Below are 24,515 nucleotides of genomic sequence, written 5' to 3'. Positions count from 1 at the left end.
AAAGGGCAAAGTGATATATTACACGAATGGCTCTCAAATCTGGCTGCACGTGTAGAATCACCTGGGAATTTCTTAAAGAGCCCAATGCCTACGTTACACACCACTGATTAAATCAAAATTTTAAGGGGAGGGGTGCAGGAAATCAGTGCTGTTAAGGGGTAAATTCCTTGAAAGTTGGGATCTATCCCCACACCTTTATAACAGTGAAAACCTAGTACAGTGCCAGGCACATACCAATTCTGAGTAAATGTTGGCCAAATGAATGAGTAGATGGATGGCCCCAAATTCCCTCACTGTTACTCTGCATCTCTGTTTTCAAGCAGCAAAAGTGAGGTGAAGCTGAATAAGGAGGAGGCAAGCATAGATTAGCTTCACAAAGCAAGCTTCACCTATACACTTAGGTTGCCTGCTTATCTGTACATCTTATTATTTGCCTTTAATTGTGATAAAAACTTAAGAAGTATTCCAAAAGGTAGGTCACATTTTCTCAGAAATTATAAATGTCTTCTTTGAGTTCAAAGACAAACAGAGGAACGTGCAGCATAGAAATGGATATATCAAGCCAAAATATGAAAAGATAAAAGTGGGTTCATTGCCTGGTCCAAAGAAAAACATACTCTGCTCAGTCACTTCTGGTGGCTGTCCCTACACCCCGTAGCACCCATTTCCTAGAAGTTACCCAGGTATGGCTATTTTCATGACCTTCCCTGATGTCTGAGATATCATTCAAGAAGAAAGGGAGTGCTGAACAATTTCAGTGTGGCTATTATGTGAGCCTCACAGTGTCCCGAGGGGGCCTCACACATCCATATTTACTAATGAATGTCTTCTGCATGGAGCTTGGGGGTGTTGAGCAAAAGCTCTATGGAAGCCAAAGCCCAGTAGCACTCCGCTCTGTTTCTGCTTGTTAACACCTCCCCAAGAGATGCAATTACACGGTATAGCTGGGAATGCTACTCAAAATTTCCAGCATCCCCATAAGTCAGTTACTAAAGCAGGCTCATCCACAGCATGGTGTATGAGGTAACAAGGAAAAAGAACTACAGTCTATTTCAGTATCAGAAGAAATGACTTCAGATCACAGTTAATGGGGGAGGCCCAGGAACACACAGTCCTAGGGGCAAGTATACTCAACAAAATGCCACATTCCAAATAGCAATATGCAGGTATCCCCAAGGCTTAGGCTGTCATTTACTGTTTTATGATACCAGGAAGTCAAGATTCAGAGTTCATCCACTTGTAAAACCTCCTGGCTTCTTATTGGACACCAATTTATATGCTTTTCTATATGAACTTCTGATTTTTTTTCATTTTATATATCATGTAACTGCACGGACAACAAATAAAAAGCAGTAAGCAAACTTCCTATTGGCCATGCCAGTATTAATGGAAGCATGTACTGAGGCCTGAGAACTGTACTCACAAGTGTCCCCATATCTTTTACAAGTTATCCATACCATACCTGCTTCTTCATACCATTTGTGATTACATGCTCTCAAAAACTGTGCGTGGTTACACTGTTGAGAGATCGGATTTCATAGACTTCCTTGCAGGAGTATTGAGTTTTGCTATGATGGAAAAATTACTTGCAGATCAGCTTGACCTGTCAAGGCTTGGTTCTTAGGCTTTGTTAGGGTGGGCCCAGGGTAGCACTATTCCTAAGTCTGGCTTCCTTGGGTTCTCAACTGGATGCTGGTGTGTTCAGCACCCCTCATTTTCTACTCTGCTTGGCCAGAACTCCAGCATCTCCCATCACTGGTGATTTCTGAGATATCCACTCAGCTCATAACCCTACAGGTCCCTATTTTCTGCCATGTTTAGAGGCGTCTTGCCCTACTGATGCCCAGCATAGTATCTGGCCAAAGACTAAAGGGACCCTTCTACAGATTTCTGGAATGCTTTCTTTGTAAGCTCACTCCTCTGAAGTTCCCTGACCTGTACATTGAGTCACCTTAGCAGCCTAATTACAATTTCTATTTCTTCTATCCCATGAATCTACTGCTCTTTGTTTGGGTTCCATTGCCCTGTGCTACAACCCAGGCAAAAAAAAAACAGGGTTGATATGAAACTCACTTTTATGCTTCCCTTCTCTCCAAAACCATGTCCCTCTGCTATGTATTGTCCAATGCCTAAAAACAGCTGCTTCATACACTTTAGAAGTCCTAGGGAAAGAATGACTGAAATGAAGATACATATAAGAGTTTTTAATCATCCTGGAGTTTCCTTTGCGAGCATATGTACCTTTCTTTAATGAGGAAGGTGTTTATCCTAAGGTAAAGTAGAGCCATTATTAAACATCTTCATATGAAAGATAAATACATGCCATCCAATCTTTTGCAGATAATGACACACATATAAAATGATAGTATTTTTATGACATAAGTTAAAGGTCAAAGGTTGTCGGAAGCCATCATCCCTGGAATGATCACTTTCCTACACTCCTACACTCCTACAACCAGCTCATACATAGCACATGGGATAGGAAATGCTATAGAAGTAATCTTTGAATCCAAATGTCTCTACAAAATGAGAGAAAAAAAAAGCTCAAACCAAATCTCAGTCCCCAGATAGAGAATAGAGCTTTCACAGGCAGGAAGACTGTTGCAGGCCAGAACCAGGAAAACCCAGGAGGATTTTAGTAGATGATAACCAAGGGCAGAAACCCTGAAGGCCTCTGTGATCACAGCCAGTCTCCCGCTCAGAAAAAGATCCTTCTGTCTGTAGCCTCTGTAGAGACAAGTACCCAATGGAGGTTGTCATATTGGCCCAACTTCAGGGTCACTATTCATATTGTGTACCTCCTGGAGTTAGGGGACATGGCTGTATGGCTTGAACCCAACAAAATACCAGAATCAAGAATTCAAGAATTACTTCTTGATTTCATTTGTGGCATATACAACCTTAAGTCTTCTCAGAAAATGGTTATGTTTTAGCATTTTTTGTAAATAGCAGAATGAAAGACTTCCTGCATCCATAAATCTACTTTAAAAAAACCAGCAATCATGGGAAAAGGAGATAGTTACATAGACAGGGCCTTTCCTGTGTCCTTGAAATCTGGCTTTAAGCATGACAAGAAACATTACCTATATATGAGGGCACGTGAATAAGTCATACACGAAATACAAATCATTAAGGTGGTATTTTCACATCTTTCTGTATTTGAACTTATATAAAAATATATTTTCGTGGAAACTCCCCAGTTTTGTACTTGCTTAGTCATTTCCATTGAAGGGACCACTGCATGTTAAATCTCAAAAGCTGCTTCTAACAGCAACTTCAGTTTTATGCGGCACATGCGGAATGCACAGCTGACTTCTCAAGGATGCGCATCCCGTAACTGAGCTTCATTTCCATTTCCATTTAGAGAACGAAATGAACTCTATGGCCAAATACATGCTCCTCTTCCATTAAAACGACAGCAGATATGGCAGAAAATAATGTTGATTCATTGATAAAGACAGTGGCAATTTGTTGAGCATCTTTCTTTATACTTTGATTATCTCAGCTCCTATACCGCCTCTGAGAGATGCAAAGAAGGCAGTAAAGGGGAAGGAGGTAGTAATCTTCATTTTATAAGTAAGGACTGGGAAAGAATAAGAGGAGAAGGGCACAGTCTTGCTCATTTTGAAGGTCAAGAGCACCCAAGACAGCTACAGCAGCTGTTAGTAAATTCCTATCTTCTATTCTTACTCTTCAACCAGGGCAAATCTACATACCTTTAAAGAAGTTTTTTTCTATTAGGAAAATGTATTTGTAGGCCAAATATTTTGTTTGGGGCCTTTTCATCTATACTTAGCCGATTTAGCTTCTAGGTCAGTGCAATGAGTGAAAAATACAAGTTTCAGGCCAAATCCAGACCTTGTGCTGCTCAGCTGAGTCCAGGCCAGGTCAGTGGTAGAAAGGCACAGGGGAAGGGAAAGGTCCCCATACAGGAAGACTCAGAACAAAACTAAGGTCCCTGAAATTCAGGAAATCGCATATCTTCAATACGTAAACACTGGGGCTCAGATGGCCTTGTGGAAAAACAGAAAGCCAACAATGTTCTTGTAACAGTGTCATTGCACAGTAAAAGTTTTTAATTTTGCTGAAGTCCAATTCAATGTTTTTTTCTATGTTTTTGTTTTATTTTTTATTTTGCTTTTGTTTTTTGAGCTTTTGAGATAGTGTCTCTTTATGTAGCCCGGGCTGGCCTCAAACTCAAAATCTTCCTGCCTCTGCCTCCCCAGTGCTGGGATTACAGGCATGCACCACCATACCCAGCTCATTTGTTTTCTTTTATGGACTGTGCTTTTGGTTTCATGTCTAACAATTCTTTTTTTTCTATATTTTCATAAATAATCTTTTATGTTTGTGTTTTACATGTAGATTTATGGTGTGTTTTCAGTTAATTCTTGCATAATGTGTTAGGTTTAGATTGGCGTTCATTTTTGCCTATGCGTATTCAATTGTGCCAACACAATTTCTTGAAAAGATTATCCTTTCTCTTTTAAACTGTCTTTGAACTTATGTTGAAAATTAATTGGCAGGATCTTATGAGTCTATTTCCAGATATTCCATTTCAGGGGTCAGCAAATTACAGCATATGGATCAAGAGCTAAGGACAGTTTTTTGTTTTTGTTTTTACATTTTTAGGTAGTTTAAAAAAATAAAAAAGAATAGTATTTTATAGAATATGAAAATTACATGATATTAAAATTTAAGTGTCCATAAAGTTTTGTTGAAACTCAACCATGCCCACTCATTTATTTCTAAGGCTGTTCTCCCTCTACGATGGCAGAGTATTAGTTGTGACAGAGACTATATGGCCCACAAAGCCTAAAGTATTTATTTGCTTTCTGGTCCTTTACAAAAGAAGTTTGCCAGGTCCTGGTCTAGGATATGAGGATCCTCATAGGCATCCATGCAGAACCTCAGGGGCTCTCTGAATGCTTTCAAAAATATTGAAAGGACAGAAGCTTTAAATATAACCTCTGAAAGCCCTGAGGAAGGCAGAAAAGGAAAACATTTAATAGCCAGCTACCCTCTCTAACTAGGGCTAAAGCATAAAAAGTAAAACTATTCTTTAAAAGATGAATTTTACTGAGCTATATAGGAAAATTTATGTCTAGAAGGTATTTGTTTTAATGACTTTTCTTAAATATTCCATGAGTCATAAACTAAGAAAAATATTTATAATATGAAAAATGACAGGTTAATGGCATGAATATAGGGTATTTTTATAAAATCAATTGGAAAATGATGCATAAAATTCTCAATTTCAGTAATAATTTTTAAATGCAGCATTATCAAGATTAAATCATATTAGCGGAAACTAGAAAGAATGATAATAACCAGGTATGACAAGGATAGGGAAACAGGTTCTCATATACTCTATGGGAGGACTAAATCGGCACAATCTTTCAGAACACCTCTTAAATGCCCTAAAAATACAGTGATACAGCATTACATTTAGCAATTTATCATCAGGAAATAATAACTGCTAACATTTATATAGCACTTAATATGAGCCAGGCTTTCTAAGTGCTTTGCCTACTGTCTTAGCCTGTTTTGTACTACTGTAATAGAATACCTGATACTGGGTAATTTATAAAGAACAGATTTGTGCCGCACATGGTGGCACATATCTGTAATCCCAGCATTCTGGAGGCTAAGGTAGGAGGATCATGAGTTCAAGGCCAGGCGAGGTACATAGTAAGACTCTGACTCAACCAAAAAAAAAAAAAAGAAAAAACCAGATGAGGGGCCTGAATCTTGCTGCATCATCTACTGCAGAACGTGGAAAGGCAAGAAAGCATGCACAAGGAGGAGGAGGAGGCTGAACTCACACTTTAACAAGAACCTACTCTGGCAATAATCCATTTATCAGGGCATAGTCCTCATGACCTAACCACCTCTTAAAAGGTCTCCCCTCTCACCATTATTGCATTAGAAATAAAGTTTCCCACACATGAGCTTTGGAGATTACAATCAAAGCATAGCATCTACTTTAATTCATTTAGTCTTCACAACACCGAAAGATAAGTGTTATTATCACCCCCATTCCAAAGACATAGGAATTGAGGCAGACAGAGAGAGATAAGCAACGTGCCCAAGGTTACACAGCTAGTAGGAAGTGGCAGAAATGATTGTGTGCACAAGGACTTATGAGAAAGGTAAAGACCATGTTCCAAAATGGAAGAAAAGTGGAAATAAGCCAAATATTAAGATGGACAGTGGTACTCCCTCCATAAATCAGGGGCTAGGGGGCCATTTAACCGTGTTGCCAAAGGTACTCATGATATACTTTGGACAAAAAGGGTTGCAAAATAGTGTGAATAATATGACCCTATTTTTATTTTAAGCTGTAACTATGTGCACATATGGATCAAGTCTGGAAGAGTAATTGTTAAAATACCAAAAAAGGTAAGTAAAGGTGGTGAGGTCATGGATAATTTTTAACTTTTTTGTTGTATTTATCTATTTTGTTCTCAATTTTTCCAAGATCATTACTTTTAAAAATTTTAAATAAAGCTGTATTCTGTACCACTTTTCATCTCAGAAATTATATATGTTAATAAAATGCAAATGTGAATGTAAAGAGATCTGAGATACTTTACAAGGGCTGTAGAACTGTAATAAATTGCTTTCACCCTAAAAGATGAAAATAAGCCTTAGCCTCCTGAGTGCTAGGATTACAGGTTCAATATATTGAGAAAGAACCAAAAAATCACCAGGCATTTGTATTTTCTTCTTCCTATCATAATATATCATAGCAATAACTATAACTTTTATGTTTCTAAAGCATTTCAGCCACACCTCTCTTTTAAACCTCATAATGCCCCCCTCAGGGTAACACAAATAGAAAGGTGAGAAACAGAAAACACACGGAGTTTCCCTATTTTGTAAAACACCTGCAGTCTTATCTGTGTGATGCAGGGGGAAGAAAAGAGTTTTAAGATGGTGTTGGGAGGATTGCTAGTGTCTTGCACTCAGAAGTAATATGACAATCAGGCTAGCAAACATAGGAGGTCTTTTTAGGCTCCTTCATGTAATTTGCAGAGGCACATTAACGTGGGGATTCCCACCCACCACAAACTCTATGATGCAAAGGAAAAATCAATAATACTGGCAATCACAATTCTCAGTGGCATTGGTTTACTGCCTACTGGTAAACGGAAAAGACATTTTCTCCCATCCTAAGCCCTACATTTACCATCTTCTTCTAATTTAAGTAGACAGCGTCCTGGCTACTTTTAAGAGGAAGACAAAGCATCAGCAAACTGTATTCCTTTGGGCTTCTCATGTTCTGAGGAGGAGCCATATGTAACTTCTATCTCCAGTAAGGACATATGCAGTCTAACAAGACAGGCCGTACTGTAAGAAATACATTCTATGACATAAATGACTCATTTACTGAGCACTGACATTTTTCAAATGTGTGCAAACCCAATTGATCCCAGACTTGTGCTTAACTTCTTCATTCACTCATAAAACATGTCCTTCTAATGGGGCTGTCAGCATGTCATCATCTTCAGGGTGACACCTGCTAATTTACTCCTCACCCTTGAAACCACATTTAATCCTAGCGTTTTAGCTCTGCTAAAAGTTTCAGCAATTCAGAGAGAAAGGGCCAAAGTCAGCAATCTATGTATTTGATTGGGATGCTCATACCAAGCTAAGATATTTTCTGAGATTCTGAAAACCACTTCTCTTCATGGAAGCAACCTTTCTTCCTGTAGGGTGGGAAGCAAGGAAATCTAAAAACACTTTCCTCATGAACGTTTCAATTAACTAATAGATTAATGAGAAGGAAGCAGGAAGGGGAAATAAACAAATGAACATATCATCATAGAAGGACTTAGGAAGGAGCTCAGGACTTTTGCCTTTCTTTTTGTCATGGTAACACAAGCAAAAAGCAAAGTGATACCCAAGCCTAGAAGAAAAGAATATAGCAAAACACGCTAGACATTGGAAGAAAACAGCAATGGGAGGAGGTCTTCAGGCACAAAAAGAACTGGTGTTAGTCTTGGGCCAGGCTCAATAATTCCTCTGCACTGGCTACTACGTCATTTCTATAGAGGTGACAATTGAATTGTAAGGTCATGGACCCTAATAGATCATTACAAGGATTCCAAAATGCAAGAGCCAAACAAATGGCATGGTAACGTTCTGGTAAGTAAGAATGATGATGTTATTAATTTAAATAGGAAATTCCACAGACACTTGCTGGACATCCAGCAATGATGGGTGACTTTCAAGCAGTGGATAAAAGTTACCTCTGGAAGTGACTAAGCCCCACCTACCACAAGTATCTGACAGCCCCACAGGAAACAGACTCTGCCCACAGTTACTACCCTGCCCAGCTCACAAGTTCTCAGAGCATTCGACAGAGAATCAGGAGACATCTCTGCCCCAGCTCTGTCTCTGATCTCCCAGGAGTCCTTTGGGAGAACTGTTTCCATTCTCTAGGCCTCTGTTCCTCCTTTGTGATCTGGAGAGAACACTTGTAGCTCCATGTAATTCCCAGGCCTGCTGTGAGGATGAGGTAAGATGCTCAGCTCTTGATAGTCTTATGGGAAGAAAGGAATGGTGCCAAGGGGCCTGTGCTCTTGCTAACAGGTGCCCAGAGGCCCACACTGGAATGCCATAGTCCTGCAGATAGATCTAACTAGTGTTAAGTAAGTTAAATGTTGAGGCATTGTCTGGGAAAGGAAGGAGAACAGCATGTTGAGGTAGCAATGAATGAAACTGGATGAGTTAATATTATGTTCTAACTCCACTGCCACAGCATGTCTAGCTCCAAATATCTGAAATAAGGAAAGGCAAACCTCCCAGTTTATAATTTTTGTTCATCATTGTATCCTTAGCACCTAGCATAGTTCCTGGAACACCATAAATCTTTTTCAGTGAATGAATGAGCATTATGAGACGAGGACAGGGAGCAAATAAAAACTGCCACCAGTAATCTTCAGTGGGTAATGCCTATGGTCCAAGGAAAGGTGACTATACTTCTTGTGATTCTCTGGGTCCACTCCCTCTTTAGGGGATGTCTACTGGTTCCCTTCCATGAACATCAATGGTAGTTTATATTATCTGTCTGTATGCCTTTTTCTCCATCTCCCAATCCATGATTTTAGTGTTGATCTTGATGCTGTCAAACAGGCTTATCACAATGAAGACACTGGGGTTTGTGTAGGCTTAAGGGTCAAAGACAGAGCTACCCAAGAAAGTCATTTTTATAAGCATTGCCCTTCTCCAGGGAACTTCTCTAGTTAGAAACCACATCCAGAGGCTTCTGAACCTTCCTGAACACACTCTGAGCACAAATCAGGAAGGCAGGGATGGGGGCGGTAGGAACACACGCAGGAGCTATTTTTGAGTGGCTGGAAATAAAAGCTAAACACAGGTGTGCTCTGCACAAGTGAAAATGTTCCAAAATCCACAAGAATTCTTTATAAATAAACTAAAAAACCAAATCATTCAGGTTGCCACATCTCATCCTTGTTTCCAGGGACACACATAAGTAGTTCAGGTCTTTGCACATTATTTCGGGAACTGCAGAGGGCTTATACCCACCAAAGGTGCCTGACTCATTTTCTAGAAAGGCACATGAAATGATAATCTAGAGCTGAAAATGAGGGCAACACCTGCTCTATGACTACTGTCATGGCACAGAAAAGCAGGGCAAAGGAAACCACCTTCACTGACTACAAAAAGAAACATCAGGGGAATTTAGGGCCAACAGAGAGTCTCACAGCAAATGCAACTGCATTTACAGAGCAGGAATTCAGAGCTTTTACCTCAACTCATATGTGCAATAAATATGTACATCAAAGTGCATATTAACCAAATCATGGTGAAACCATTCATTTTTTTTAACACCCGTGTCTTGGCGTTGAGGATAGAACCGGCGAATGGGAAGCTGCCAGCACCGAAGACATGGCACCAAGAGGAACGGAGCCCTTTCCTTCTGCCTCTGTACATAACGGGAAGTAGGACCACACACACCCAGTCCCCTCCAAGAAAAGGAGGGTCCATTCATTTTATAATAGAACATAATTATCTAAATGAACTTGTGGGTAACTCCTTAACTTAGAGGAAGAGGTAAGAATTTTCTATAATGGCAATAGGTTTTTACAGGCTCAGATTCCATTTTTCTTACTTTCAGCAGACAAAATATTTATGTCATGATTTCTTTCCAGATTCTTGGTAAAATCTCACCCACTGTAATTTTTAAACTATTTTAGGTGATTTTTTTAAACCACTTTGACCTGCTTAATGTCACACTAGTCCAGCCCTAGCAACAAAGTGGGCCCAGACACAACAGCCCTTTATTCCTATTTCTGAGAAAGAGCAGCCAAAGTTGAGGTGACAATTCCTGGGATTATGGGTATACCACTGGCAAACCCCTTCATGCAAGAGGTGTTTTCCACATGATGTGTTTAGTAAATTCTCACAGCAGCCCTGTGAAGTCAGCTTAATGGCCCTCATTTTACGGCTGAGAAAACTGAGCTCAGAGAGGTTAAGTCACATGCCCAAAGACAGAGACAGAAACTGTAAAGCTGGGATTCAAACCTTGGTTTCTCTGAGCTGATAGCCTACATGACTTATTAACATGCTGCTTCCAACATACAAGTGCTAGGTCAAGGCAAGCAAGAAATTTATGGCAACGAAAATAAAATCTGTACCAATACTGGATGACAAGAGACTTAATTTCCTAGCAGATAATATAAAATAATAAAAACAAAATGACAGAGCACAAGAGATTTTTGTTAAGCAACAACCTTATAATGGGCTCACGCAGCATGAGTTAAGACTGGTTCTCATATTAGTTATGAACTCCCCCCCCAAAAAAAAACAGCTAAGTGGAGAGGCAGAGGGTGTCCCAGGCATCAGAAACATGCATGCTCAAGGTCAGGCCCATGAGGACACATGAGCAGGATATACAGTCACATGAACCAAGGCCAGAAAGACAAAGTGCAGCTAGAATGACTAGGAGAAGCAGTGTCAGCATTCCCTATCTGGATTTTACAATAAAAGAAAGAAAAACTACTGAAAAGTTTGGTTGGTGCACAGGGGTCACATTGGTACAAGATGACGAAAAGAAGGGAAAGGTACTAGGGATGAAGTATATGGGGGAGAGGAGCTGGGGCAAATGTCCTTCTACCCTTCACTACCCCGGGTGCTCCTCTGAACCAGGTGTGGAGAAGGCCCAGCCTCTACTCATCAGGCCCACAAGCCTGGGCTTGACCTGAATGGACAGGGGCACAGAAAGGCAGCTTGGGATGAAAGCAGGGCAGAATGGAGGGGGCACCAAGTATCAAAACACTATGTGCACTGTAGGCCTGGGGAGCAGGATCAGTATGCAAGCCATCCCTTGACTACGTACACAGAGATGACAATGTCACAGTTTACAAATTGTAATATCAAACTGTTTCTGAGGCAGGCTAGAAGTAGGAAAGGTTCGAGATTCACGCGTAGGTTGCCCTGGGATGGCCCATACCATCCATACCTGGCTGGGAACCGCACATGCCCTTCCCCACTCCTTGATTGCTGGGTGGGAATCTCCAGTAATCTGCCCTCCCCATGGTTACTGTGGATTTTCAAAGCAGCTGAACAAGAGAAGCACCTGCCTCCGCCAGCAGACTCCACTTGTGCCCACCATGCTCCCTTTGTGTCTCCCTTTCCCTAACTTTTAACAAACCCCACTCACACCCACGCGTTCTGCTTGGATTCTTCCACGCCACAGCACAAGAACCAAGGTCTTCCGGAAACACTGCTTGCTCTTAACACTTCAAAGTACATTAATTCACAAAACCAGAGAAATGGGAAGCAACCCTCAGGGGACACTTTTTAAAGTAGCCTGCCACATTTTCCTGTTCATAGCTCCCTTTGGTGTGGCTGGGACTGGTAGATGTTCCCTTTCTGACCAAGGCCTGTAGAAAGAGCAGATTCTTTTTATCAGAGTGGCTTTCAAGCTGTGAGGTTAGGGACAAGGTCATCAAGATGATTGTGTCATCATGATATGTACTCAAATGGCAAAAACTTGAGTGTGATGTGTTAAGGTGGAAATTGCCATGTTTAGATAAGAAACTAACCACAGTGGTTTTTCTCTTCTCAAGCCTTATTACAATAATGTTGACACACTGGTTTTTCAATTAAAAAGAGTCTGCCCCTCCTCTAAAAGTAAAACAAAAGCAGGACAGTGAGTCCTTTCCCACTGCAAAGAATGGCAGCTACTTAATTCTCTGGTTGCTCTATCATTATAAGAGGGAAGGCTTATCTCTTCCCCTGTATTGCTAAAACCAATTATCAGCGCTAATTATTAAACTATTTGTATTATGCTTCATGCCCATCTAACAACTTCCTTATCCCATTTGTTTGGTTACAGGTCTGATTAAAAATAGGAAAGGCAGTGTGCGGCCTGAAGGAGGTCAGGCGTAAGGAGGAAGAGGATGGGAAGAAGGGTAAGAGCCATTTCTTGCAGAAAGGAGCAAGGAAAGCACTTTTCCCCTCCTCTCATTTCCTTCTCCCGCATTCAACACCCACAGAGCTGTACTTGAATAACTTAAAGGGCGAATATACCACAGGTAAAAAGATGGACAAGTTCTTGAGCAATGTGCACAACAAGGGCTAATTTGATATTCCAGAAAGGTGTCTATATGTTGTAGCAGCGCTTAGCATACCACTTTCATATGGAGTCTGTGGGAGGGTCAGTTTTCTCCCTAAAAAATACCTGCTGGCTTGGCAAGCTACTTAACTTCTGGAGTCCTTTGTTCACTGGCCTCTTTGAATAAGGCTCTTCAACACACAATTCTCCAAAGCTATTTTCTTAGAGGAAACTGTCTTTAATCTTAAAGGTAAATTCTACTGATTACTTTATGAACAAATCTGGGGTGAGGGCAGGCAACACCAACGTTCCCTCCCTCTCAGGAATGGCTGGATACAAGGCAGGGGTAGCCTGAGCGCCCCCACCCTTCTTCCTCCCTCCCCTTTCCTGCTTCCTGTAGCCTGCCAATGCTTCCCAGCCCTTAGAGAACTCAGGCGACCATGGCGTGTCAGACTTGTGTGTAGGGAATAACATGTGCCCTACCACTCACCTGGATACAAGAATAAAAGCGCCTTCCACATCTAAAACTGCTCAACTTCTCATCATAGTCTACCATCATAAAACCCTGCGCTTCAGCGAAAGGGCTGTGTGTTCTAGGCACACTTGAATAATATGACTTTCAACTATGGACCTGGTGAGTAACACTGTATGAAAGCAGAAATGGTATGCGGTCAAGACCCTGGCAAACCACATCTCTTTACCCAGATTTTATAGCTCTCCTAGTGTTTACAGGGCTCTGGCTATAATGATAAGAAAATCATCTAAACTTTTTAGCACAAACAAGAGAAGCAAAATTCTCTCAGACACACTACCTGTCTTTGATCTGCACAGCAAACATTCTTTAAGCACCTGCTGCCCGTGAGGCATGATCAGCCTTTTTAAAGCCCCTCCTTGGGTCCCTTATGACACAGAGCTTTGCAGCCTGCCTGCTGTGGAAGGCAGAACCTGCAGCCAAGCAGGCTGCCTTCCAGGTTATTCCTTCTGGGACAGAGTTGTCTTCAGGGTCATGCCAATCTGCAGCTGACCCCCATATAAACAGAAATCTATTTGATCCTCAAGTTTGTCCATTCACCTGTACCTAGCTTGAATCAAAAGAGAAGATATAAATTCTTCCTCACAAGTTCAGGACTATGAAAACAAGGTTTTTCAAGGGCTCAAGCAAGAATTGCCTGATGATACGTGCCTGTAATTCCCAGTACTTCAGAGGCGGAGGCAGAAGGATTACGAGTTTAAGGCCAGCCTGGACCACATAGTGCGTGCATCAAAGTCACCCTGCACTCCAGACAAAGCAAGACTTGATCAAAAAAGAGGGGAGGGGGCGGCTAAAGCAAAAGCTTGTACCATCCCATGGACATCCCAAAGCACTTCACAGTTTAGAAGGCAAGAGAAAACCTCTGTTTACCTTATTGATGAGGGTCACTATATCTCCTTCTTTGATGGTCAATTCATCATCATTCTGTGCCTCATATGGAAATATTACCTTGCAGTAATCCTTAGCTGTAAGAAGAAAACAAAATACAACCTTTAAGGTGCTTTATCTAATGATCTGATCCAGCTCTCTGTCACATTAACTTCAGAGAAAGGCACACTTAACAGGTAGGATAGTACAACTGCATAAAGGAAGGGTCACCCTCAGAAAACTAAGAGTACTCATTGTGGGCTCAGCATATTTATACTCTGTATTTTTCCTCTCACCAATCATGTGACATCATGAAATGTAACTGCTTTGCTTTTATCAGGAAGAAAAGTAAAAAGGTGTTCTTGGTCTCAGGAAAACAGATGTGTACCATTTTATATACTTGTTAGGTGCATGCATAAATAGACATCTGCAAAAGTGAACAGCTTCAATTTTTTTTCTCATTGCCTTCTTCCCCCACATTAGGAAATCAGAAACAGGGTTTTTATACATATTAAAAAGCCAACATAGTACATAAAACAATGAAAAATTACCTCATTGTGGTAATGAGGTGATGCATTTACAGGTGAACATATGTCAACTACAAACAGCCAACAGATACTGACAGAACAGTCTTCTTATTTTAATTGTATTTATTTATTTTTTTTTGGTGGTACTGGAGTATGAACTCAGGGTCTCACACTTGCTAAGCAGGCACTCCACCACTTGAGCTACACCACCAGCCCTCAGAACAGTCTTTATGCACATGTGTGTGGGAGGGGGTGAACTTGTTCACATATGTCCCATGTCCTTTCTGTGGGAACCTGATTCATTGACAGGGCTGTTCATTGGTAATGAAGTACACAGCCCTCACCAAAGAAGGAAAAAATACTAAGGCCACTTAAGATCAATTCCAGTATATCCTGAATTATATGCTTTTGAGAATATATCAGATTTTAAATTACCTCTATTTTTCCAAAAGCACCAGATATGAAGACAGTGAAAACATTTGTAAGGTATTTGAGAAATGAAGACTTAGCAAACTGGGCTTTTGTGACTCAGGGCAAGTAGAAAGAAAAATTCAAAAGAATGAATATCTACTCCAGCAGGTATTTGTTATTCTTCATCAAAGTCAACAGGTCTAAAATATTATCCCTAGACATTTCCCAATGCTTAGGCCAGTTGTAGACAGATCATAACCTAGAGCTAGATATATAAGTATCAATTATCTTGTCTGTATTATACTTTATACCACTGATATGCATTTCTTTATGTTCAGGAACATCATCAATCAAAAAGAGTGACACACAAAATAAAAGGAATTTAAAAATCTAATGCCCCTAAATCAAGGCCAACAGTTTGCTGAAGTGGTTCATTTCAAGCAGAAGCCTAGAAGCCTAAAGAAATGTCTTTCTATGGTCTACTGGCCATTTCAGAACTCTGAAAATATAATGATCAATTCATTAGAAAGAAGCATCTGGAAAAGAAATAAAATAAAAAATCTCTAATACAAGCCAGGTGTGGTGGCACATGCTTGTGATCCCAGCATTCGGGAGCTAGAGGCAGGAGGATCTCAAGTTTGAGGTCAGCCTGTGCTATGTAGTGAGATGCTGTAGCAAAAACAAAACAAAACAAATCGGGCACTGGTGCCTGTAATCCTAGTTACTCAGGAGACAGTGATCTGGAGGATCGCTGTTTGAAGTCAGCCCTGGGGAAACAATTCATGAGACCCTATCTCAAAAGAACCCATCACAAAAAAGGGTTGGTGGAGTGGATCAAGGTGTAAGCCCTGAGTTCAAACCCTAGTACCACAAAAACACAAAACAACAATAGCAAAAACCCTAATATAGACATTATGGTCTAAGATTACGATATGACAGGGAGATAGGATGGGTAAAGGAAGGGGAGAGGAAATTGCTTCACTTCTGTGCAGACGTTTTTCTGTCCAGTGGTTTGAAGATATCCTATCCTAGAAACCTTCCATCTTAGGTACTCTGGGCCCCTGATGGCTTTTGCTCACTAACCTGTGCTGAGGGACATAAGTTATAAATTCCATTAAGACTATGTTCCCATATAGTTACCAATGTTCCATCTCTACTTAGTAATAGCAAACCTTCCCAAATGTGAATGGGTCAAATGTTCTAAAGAGAGGGAAAAAGTTAATCATTTTTAATTGGATAATGACAGTTCCCTACCAATTTTCTTATTGACTTTGCTAGTGAAATATGGCTACCCAACCTCAAAACTTAAAACAACATGAATTCATACAGTATTATTGAACTGTCCTGCAGAGTCCCAGCTTTTAGAATAATTCCTTGGAAGGAAATCATGCAGACATTTTACAAAGAATATTAGATATCTATGTCCAACAGAGATAGAAGAACAGGTCATATTTCTCTTCCTTTCAGTCAAAAAAGTTAATAAAGTGTGGTCTACTGTTGCTGATTAACTTGCCAGCAGCCATTCAAAGCCCCCTTCCTAGTTCACAGAATCCTAATTTGTTCAGGCATTATATTTAGGGTTATATTTAGCAGCCCTAGGGAAGAATAAAATCTGCAAGGCAGGTAAAAGGTAATCTTGTTCTCTTTTGTTGGTGATTGGTTTGCGGATGGGCATGTGATTTACTTCCAGCCAATGAAATGTGAAAGGAAATCTGCTGGGGTGGGGACTGTCAGATGTTCCCTGGCTAAAAGAGAAGGAGATTTGAGAAAAATAGTTGCCTCTCCCTTTTTGCTTTTAACATTGTTTCTTATCTTCACTGGAAAATGGGACAATGTTTAGGACTGTTGCAACCATATTTCAACTGAGAAGAAAGCCAAGAAAATCAGAGAATTTGACCCCAAGCCCTGACACTGTTGAGATGTCTTTCAAATTCATCATCTTCAGGGGACCTGTCTCTGGATCTTTTGTTACAGGACTTAGTAAACCAATTGCTTACTCCTACTTTATGATCTGGTAAGTATTCATTACAAAGCAGAAGAGATCTTGGCATGAAGCAATCCCACAGAAAGGAAATTTCTAGTTACTTCCTCTGAAATACTTGGCACAATATGCTTCCCCATTCCTACTTCACCTCTTCCTATGTATCTATATCATTCCCTTTCTCTTCATCTCTCCCACTGCTATTTCAAGGCATGGCCCATAGTAGGAGGGTCAAAAAATGACTATGGAATTGACTTGTAATCAATATAGTGGGAAAATATTGCTAAAAAAGTACTAGCATACCTTTAAAATGTTTCGTAGGGCCATTTTGCTTTATGCTTACAGTTTCTCTTTAAGCTAAAGAGGGTAAGCATCTCCTGGTTGTTTTGGAAAATAGGTGTAAGGGCTGTGGATGTAGCTCAGTAGCAGAGTACCTGACTAGCATGCAGAAGGCCCTGCATTACAAAAACATTTCACAAAACAGGTTTAATTAATATACCATAAAATGTACCACTTTTAAACTGCACAGTCTGATGCGTTTGAAAATATTTACAGTTGTGTTAACCTCATAATCTAGTTTTAGAACACTCAAATGGCATTAAACACAGAATTATCTGAAAAGCATCATTTCAGATAAAGGGACAAGATCCTGGTGCTATAGCCATTGCCTACTACCACTCTCCATGAAGCTGGTTGCTGCTGCATGTCTTGACCCTATGTGCATCCCCAGAACCCCACACAGAGCTCTCACTCATTTCCTGATGATCCTCAAGTGACACCTATAAAGTGGTAGTACATTTCAGGAGCAGAAAGTAGAAAAGGATTCTGGATCAGGAGACAGGACACTTGGAGCTGGATTCAGTCCCAGTGGGGCTATCTGGAACATGTGACCTGAGGCAGTCACACTGTAGTTCTGGATGAACACAGTGCCCTCAGTGGTAAAAATCAAGAACTAAGCAAGGAGGAATAAGGGAAGAGTTTGGTTAACTTCAGAAGAACACTCTTAGCAAACCGAAAACTTATTCCAGATGTCAAATTTTAAGTAACTAAAAAACAGATTCTCTGATTGGAGAATAGAGCTGTCCCACCTCTCACTCGGGTCTTAAAAAACACGCCACAGATATTGTGGGCAGTCCAAGTAGCACAGTGGCCTAGACCTAAGTTCTGGCCAGCTCTGACACTTTATGACTCTAGTCACAAGCACTATCACCCACAACTGCTGAACAAACATGGCAGCCAGTAGCCTCATCCTTTAATTCATCATGATGTATTTGAAAATAAGAATTTATTTTTACTTATGAGGCATTTGAACATTAATCCAGCAGTATTTGGAAATAAAAACATTATACTGATTTGGATGTATTAGTGGTTTTAAGACACTCAGAAATAAATGTATATGAAAAACTTATTAGCTTCAAGACTGTGATTTTAACTTTAGAGTATATTGTTTCCTGTTTCAATTGAAATATTCACTGAACCACCACATTAAAAAGGTATTGCCAGTTCTCAGGTCTGGGCCTATGATATACAAGTAAGTCCAATCATTTCCTCCTGTCCTTGCATGGAATTGACAATCTAATGCCTAGACAAAGACTACAGGAGGAGGATGACAAAAAAAAAAAAGACAAATACATTCATCAGCTCACTATGACTGAATACTGCTGTGTTGTTTCAGAGAAAGGTAAAATTACATACATGCAGGAGAATGCTCACAAAAGAGACACATGGTAATGTACCTTAAAAGAAGAGTATAGTTCTCAATCCTTTTTGGACATGAGACAATTATAAAGCTTAAATGAATAGCAGACATATATGGAGAGGAAAATAATGAAATTAATTTTTGGAGGCAGGCATTTTCCACCTATTCATCAATTAGATGGATTTAATTAGTCTGAGATCAAGTCAGAATGAATATGCATACACACATAAAGGCACAATTTACTCAGTGATTGAGATGACTTTGTCTCTATTGTTTCCTTGGAAAGATTAAAAAATACAAATGAATTAGCATAAGTCTGAAATCCTGACTCGTCTCTTAAGCTTTTTTTTTTTTTTTTGTCATAGAGTCCTTTAAGAATCTGAAAAAAAAAAAAAACAACTGACTCGCTCTTTCCATAAACAAAACAAAATAAACCATACAGACACATTCAAATGGGTGGAAAACATGTGTGTGATGTCACAAGGTTCAAGGACCCTGACATCATTATGTAACTAGCTCCCAGATCAACACCCCCTGTACTAATTACTAGCTTTCAAATTTTAATAAACTTGCTCAGTTAAAAATCACCAAGAAGTTCAGTCATGATTCACATACCTCCCAAAATTATTTCAATTTCTAGACTTTTAGAAGTTTACATGACATTAAAAATAGACTTAATGGAACTGAACTCATGCTCACATCACATGACTCCCCCCCCCACCCCCCGTCAGCTGGTTTTATAATCTATTTGATAAAAAACAAACCAACTTCAAACAAACAAGCAAAAAAGCTCTCATCTTAAAAAAAAAAGGCAGAAACAAACAGGATAAGCATATTAGCAAGCTGAACACATACAAATACAGAAATAACATTAAATCCAGAACAACACTCTGGACTCAATTTTCAGATACAAAGATCATAGTCTCATGTGCCACAGAGCCTGGTAGGAAGCCTTCCAGAACCTTTAGAAGCAGTAGAAAATACCAGTTCATGCTTAGAACTAGAGTTTTCTTTTCCTTTGTGACACTACAACAAAAGTATCAAGTTCAGTGATGTTAATTTTCACCAACATCATAATCAGAAATTCTGATTATGAAACCATTCAACTGATAAATATTACCTAAGACACTATGGGTTTGTAATTCCTAAGCAGAACCCCTTGGAACAGAATTTCTCCTATTTCAGAAAGGCAATATATTGCATATACCATGTAATACTGTACTATCCCCACTGGAGGCTGAGGCTACAACCCAACCATTAAAATTCTACAGCAAATGGATGACTAGTCATTCAAGTGGAATAAATAAATACTATAAAACAGGTCTTTGTCAGTCCAGAACAGGTTTTATCACCCAAATGAACACTACAACTTTTTCACTTTCAGAGCTTTTGGTAGGTTGGAATTGTATGCAAGGGTGTGGACTTCTATCATGTTTTAGGAACAACAAATAAAAGAAAGACTAGCATCTGGCTGTCAGGGAGCTTAGGGTCATACTGTTTTCAACAAGGCAACTGTGAGGAGAGGATGACAGCCATTTATTCAGCTGAAAGCATGACAATGTCAGAATAACTTCCAAAATCAGACTCAGACTTCTGTCTTACAGGAGTAAAAAGGCAATGGGCTTTGTACAATTTTCTAGGACACTGACCAGAGGAGCAGGACTGGGGTGTGCTTCCCAACCATTTCTGATGTTAAGAATTGTGTGGGGGTACCTGTTGATTCTGTATCTTCCTATATCCTTTCCTAGGGACCTGCATCTTCAAGTTGAAGGTGAGACCAGGAATCCATCTACACTGGTGTTTCTCATCATTGCAGACATTTTAAAAGTCCTAGTCTCAGTTGTGGCTCTCACGCTTGAGTGGGCATCAGCACCAGATGGAGGGCTTGCAAAACAGATTGCTGGACCCCACTCCCAGTGCTTCTGATTGGGTATGGATGGAGTGGGGCCTGAGTATTTGCATTTCTAACAAGGTTTCAGGGTGATGCTTGCTGTTGCTGGCTCTAGGAACACGCTGTGAAAATTATGGTCTAGCAGCGGGCATTAGTCAAGATTCAGTGCTGGGAAGGAGCCTAGTAACGGTGGGAACTAAGAAGGTGGGCCAGTGTGGTGGTAGTTCTGGGGTTGGGTGTGAGGCATGCTAGATTTAGACAAGAGCTCTAGTTCTAGGCCAAATCCTTAGCATCTGGGGCTAGTGGGAAGGAGGTGAAAAAAATACTAAGCTTCTCATTTATTCAATAAGCAATAACTGTCCACTGTACAGCAGGGAGCAGGGATGCAGCACTGCCCTTACTTGCAGACTATAGTTCAAAACTGGGGCTCTGCTATGGTTTGAATGTGTCCCCCAAAATTCATGTGCTGCAAACTTAACTCCCAATTTAAAAAAAAAGTGTTGGGAGATAGGGACTAATAGGAGGTATTAAGGTAACAAGAGCTCTACCCTCATGAATGGATTAATGCTGATTACAAAAGGTCTTGAGGCTGTGAATTCAGTATATTGTTCTCTCTGGCCCATGTGACACTTTCTGCCATGTCATAATGCAGCGGGAAAACCCTTACCAGATGTGGCCCCTTAATATTGGACTTTCCAGCTTTCAGAACCATGAGTCAAATAGACTTCTATCATTTATAAATTGCCTAGTCTGTGGTAGTCCATTACAGCAACACAAAATGGACTAAGATAGGTTAGGTACCCCAGTGGACATTGGCAATACCTTGAAACTTTTTGGTGGTCACAGCTGGGGAGAGGGGATAGGTGCTACTGGCATCTGCTAGACAGAGACCAGTGAAGCTGCTAAATGCTCCGTAATGCATGCAGGACAGTCTCCCCAACAAAGAATGATATGGCCCAAATATCAATACCAACATACTCTACATTTAAGTTCAGGCAGGATGTACGTCATGTTTGTCAACTCCAACCCTGCAGCTACCTTTCAGAAGAAGCTGACTGTAACCCCAAATCTCAGTTACCGGCCAGGAATTAGACTTTTAAATTATTTTACAAGTATTAATTATAACACCATTTACTTTAAAAAAGAGAAGTATTTTTTTTTTCAAAAGAAAAACTGTAAATCTGAGAAGCAAAGTCTTCCTGTTCAGCAGACAGCAGATTGTTGCTTCTCTCAATGGCAGTTTCTTTTGCTCAGATTACAGGAAGCTTGGAGACTCTTTGGGAGAAAGATGACACACCAGGAAAATATAATCTTTCTTCTCCAAGAGAACAGCATTGAAATGCACATCTTAAGCACCTTGGGTAGCTGGGCATCCTCAAGGGAAGACCCTCACTCTGAATCCAGATAGCAGGACTGCGTTGAGGGCACTTGATGAAATGTGTTCCTAGGAAGAGGGGGACTCTTGGGATACTAAGCATGCAAGTTTTAGTGTACATCAGGTGTGACAGACACCAAAGGGTGGGAAGGAAACATGCTTCATGTTCATCTGGGGATGTGCCTAAATCCCCAGGCCCAAGAATGAGTATGTTATGAGACTAAGGAAACCTAACACAAGGGAGTCAACTCTCTTTTTCCTCCTATTTGAGTATGTGGTGAGAAAACAACAATGAGCTGGGGCTGAGACAGTAACAATGTGCCCACCCATTCATCAGGCAGGGGAACAGACACAGGTAAGGTCGACTGCAAAGTCAACAGGCAACAGTTTGTCTCAAGCATGTGCTACGGCTGTAAAGTCTAACAATCCCCTTCCTTCAGTGACCATTGCTTTCTTGCTCCCCACTAAAGTTTGTCCCCTAAAACCACACACTACTGGAAAATTTGCCCTTGAAAAACTGTATCAGTAAGAATGAAATATTGCAATCTTGCTTGAAGGAACTAAGAGAAGCACCCTTGATTCCCAAAACAAGTGCAGAGCCTCAAGTAAGGGGTCTCTAGACCCCTTGTAGCACTGCACATCTATCTCAACCTGGTAGCTGTGAAAGAAACTGAACTTGGGTCCACCTCACACCCTAAAACTGATGATGACTCCCTGACACATAGCCCTGCTTTGCTTTGTGCCTACCAAAACTTGGTTTCACTGAAATTTCACTAAAGCCCACCATTCTCCAAAATCTGTAACCACTTTTCTTTTTCTTTCACTTTGTGTGATACCTCCCTCACTGCAATGAGTCAATAAACTTGACTCTGACTTCATCCGACTATAGATTTATCCCTGGTGGTTTTAGACTAAAGAAGAGTCTGTTAAGTCCCAAGGACCACTGACAACCACTACTAACTACTCAGAAATACAAAGACTCAGAGTCCTTTTCCTCCTGGTGACTGTATGCTTGGGAAAAGGGACCTGTGGCTAATAGTTTTAAAAAGCTCCTGTCCAATTTAGAGCCTAATAAGTCATAAATAATTTGTAACTCTCCATTTGTTCAACCACCACTTATTATGTGCCCACTGAGTGCATGGTACTTTTCTAAGCTGTGAGGTGGGGCTATCAAATAGAAGATATGTCCTCAACCTATAGGGGCCAATGATCTAATAATGATAGCAACAAGGCACCATGTGTTACCATCTTGAACAACTCCTAAGAAACAAGTCATTGAACAGACTGATCACAGAGATGGTACGAATATCCAGTTATGGAGTGAATGAGGTTCATCAGGGAAAACTTAGCCTCTGCACCACCACCCCCGCTAGTCATCATTTATTCAGAAACCTAATGTGCCCTTATATAAATTCTATCAAGCACTTTTAAATTCCAAACCCACCTGTTCATCTGGTCTTCTGAATCTATAAGACTGAACTATAAGTTCAGAATCATGTTAAATAGCCCTTTCTTTGGGTTATTTTCCTATTCCACAGAGCCACAAATCTGCATCAATTGTAATAAGAAAGAAGGAAACTCCAGATGTGATGAGCTGGAGGCACCTCAAGGCACTTCATTATGAATATTTAGACAGTTCTCCTCTTGTTATGAAAATTATGGCAATCTGTTCCCTAGCATGAATTTCTGAAGAATTTCAGTATCATAGAAGTCTTTTGTTTGAGGGGTGGGATGTTGTTTAAATAAATCCCAATCATCTGAGTTCTACATTCATTCAGAAAATACTAACCCCCATGAACATTTTTTGAATCACCATAACTGAATTCTCTTGTGCGCATGTAGCTGAGCACGCTAAGCAGTCAGCTGTGCAGGAGGAACTGCCCTCCACTGTACTGCTGGGCAAGTTTCATTCAGAAGGAAGAAGGGAGACTGCCCAGATCCCAAGCTCTGGGTTATTTCTTATAGTGGTCAGCACTCTGTACCTTCCACCTGAACACAGATGTGGCATCAAAATCCAGAAGTGGGAAATGATCCAACGGAAGGGGAATTTTTAGTGCCACTAAATGGAAATTGTGGGAAAACAATTACACCAGAACTTCTTCTTGGCAATGAAAGCCAAAGGGAGTATACATAGGGTGAGATTAAACTGCAGAAATTCTTGCCATGGTATCCGTGAAAAATGTCTGTCAGCAAACATCCCTCAAGGTTTCACTGACAGTGCTAATTTTCCTTCCTGACCTGCTACCCACTAATAGGCATATTAACATAAGTATCTTCTTATATTCTTACCAAATTGTTCACATCTTTCTTTTGTTTCTTCCATTTGGCTGCTCAATACTTTGATTGCAAAAACCTTTCTCCAAGTCCTAAAGCTTATAGAATTGAATCAAAGGATGATGATGCTAGAAGAAGTTTTGGGGGTTTTTCTCTAGTACAATCCTCTGGCTTTAAAGACATGTAGACAATGAATAGGAAGGCCCAAGAAATCAAATTATTCATCCAAGGTCAGTCACATCACTAGTAACAGAATTCGTTCTCCCAGGACTAAGACAAAACACTCACCCAGCCTCTGTAAATCTATTCTTCATTAGTAACTCACTCCCCCATCATGATGCTTTTAGAGAGCCAGATACATGGATGTGG

The 24,515-nt window shown here is 40.4% G+C and overlaps 1 protein-coding gene, 1 non-coding gene and 1 pseudogene across 18 annotated transcripts in view; 1 reads left to right on the top strand and 2 right to left on the bottom strand.

Annotated features, from left to right (window-relative positions):
* The window catches only part of Sh3kbp1 (SH3 domain containing kinase binding protein 1), a 328,667-nt gene that overhangs the window by 75,493 nt on the left and 228,659 nt on the right, over positions 1 to 24,515 (bottom strand). For all 17 annotated transcript variants that reach the window (XM_074063111.1, XM_074063114.1, XM_074063105.1 and 14 more), the window contains one exon: positions 13,992 to 14,086. In XM_074063111.1, coding sequence (XP_073919212.1) covers positions 13,992 to 14,086 — 95 coding nt within the window. The remainder of the gene's footprint in view (positions 1 to 13,991; positions 14,087 to 24,515) is intronic.
* Positions 9,862 to 10,011, bottom strand: LOC141420115 (small nucleolar RNA SNORA57). Its single transcript, XR_012444804.1, has one exon. It is a non-coding gene; the product is annotated as a small nucleolar RNA SNORA57 (small nucleolar RNA).
* LOC141420133 (small nucleolar RNA SNORA2/SNORA34 family) lies at positions 15,320 to 15,464 on the top strand (annotated as a pseudogene).

This window comes from Castor canadensis, chromosome X, assembly GCF_047511655.1.
Source record: "Castor canadensis chromosome X, mCasCan1.hap1v2, whole genome shotgun sequence".
Taxonomy (NCBI): domain Eukaryota; kingdom Metazoa; phylum Chordata; class Mammalia; order Rodentia; family Castoridae; genus Castor; species Castor canadensis.
Note: the sequence above shows the minus strand (reverse complement) of the source record. Positions and strands in the feature narration are given on the sequence as shown.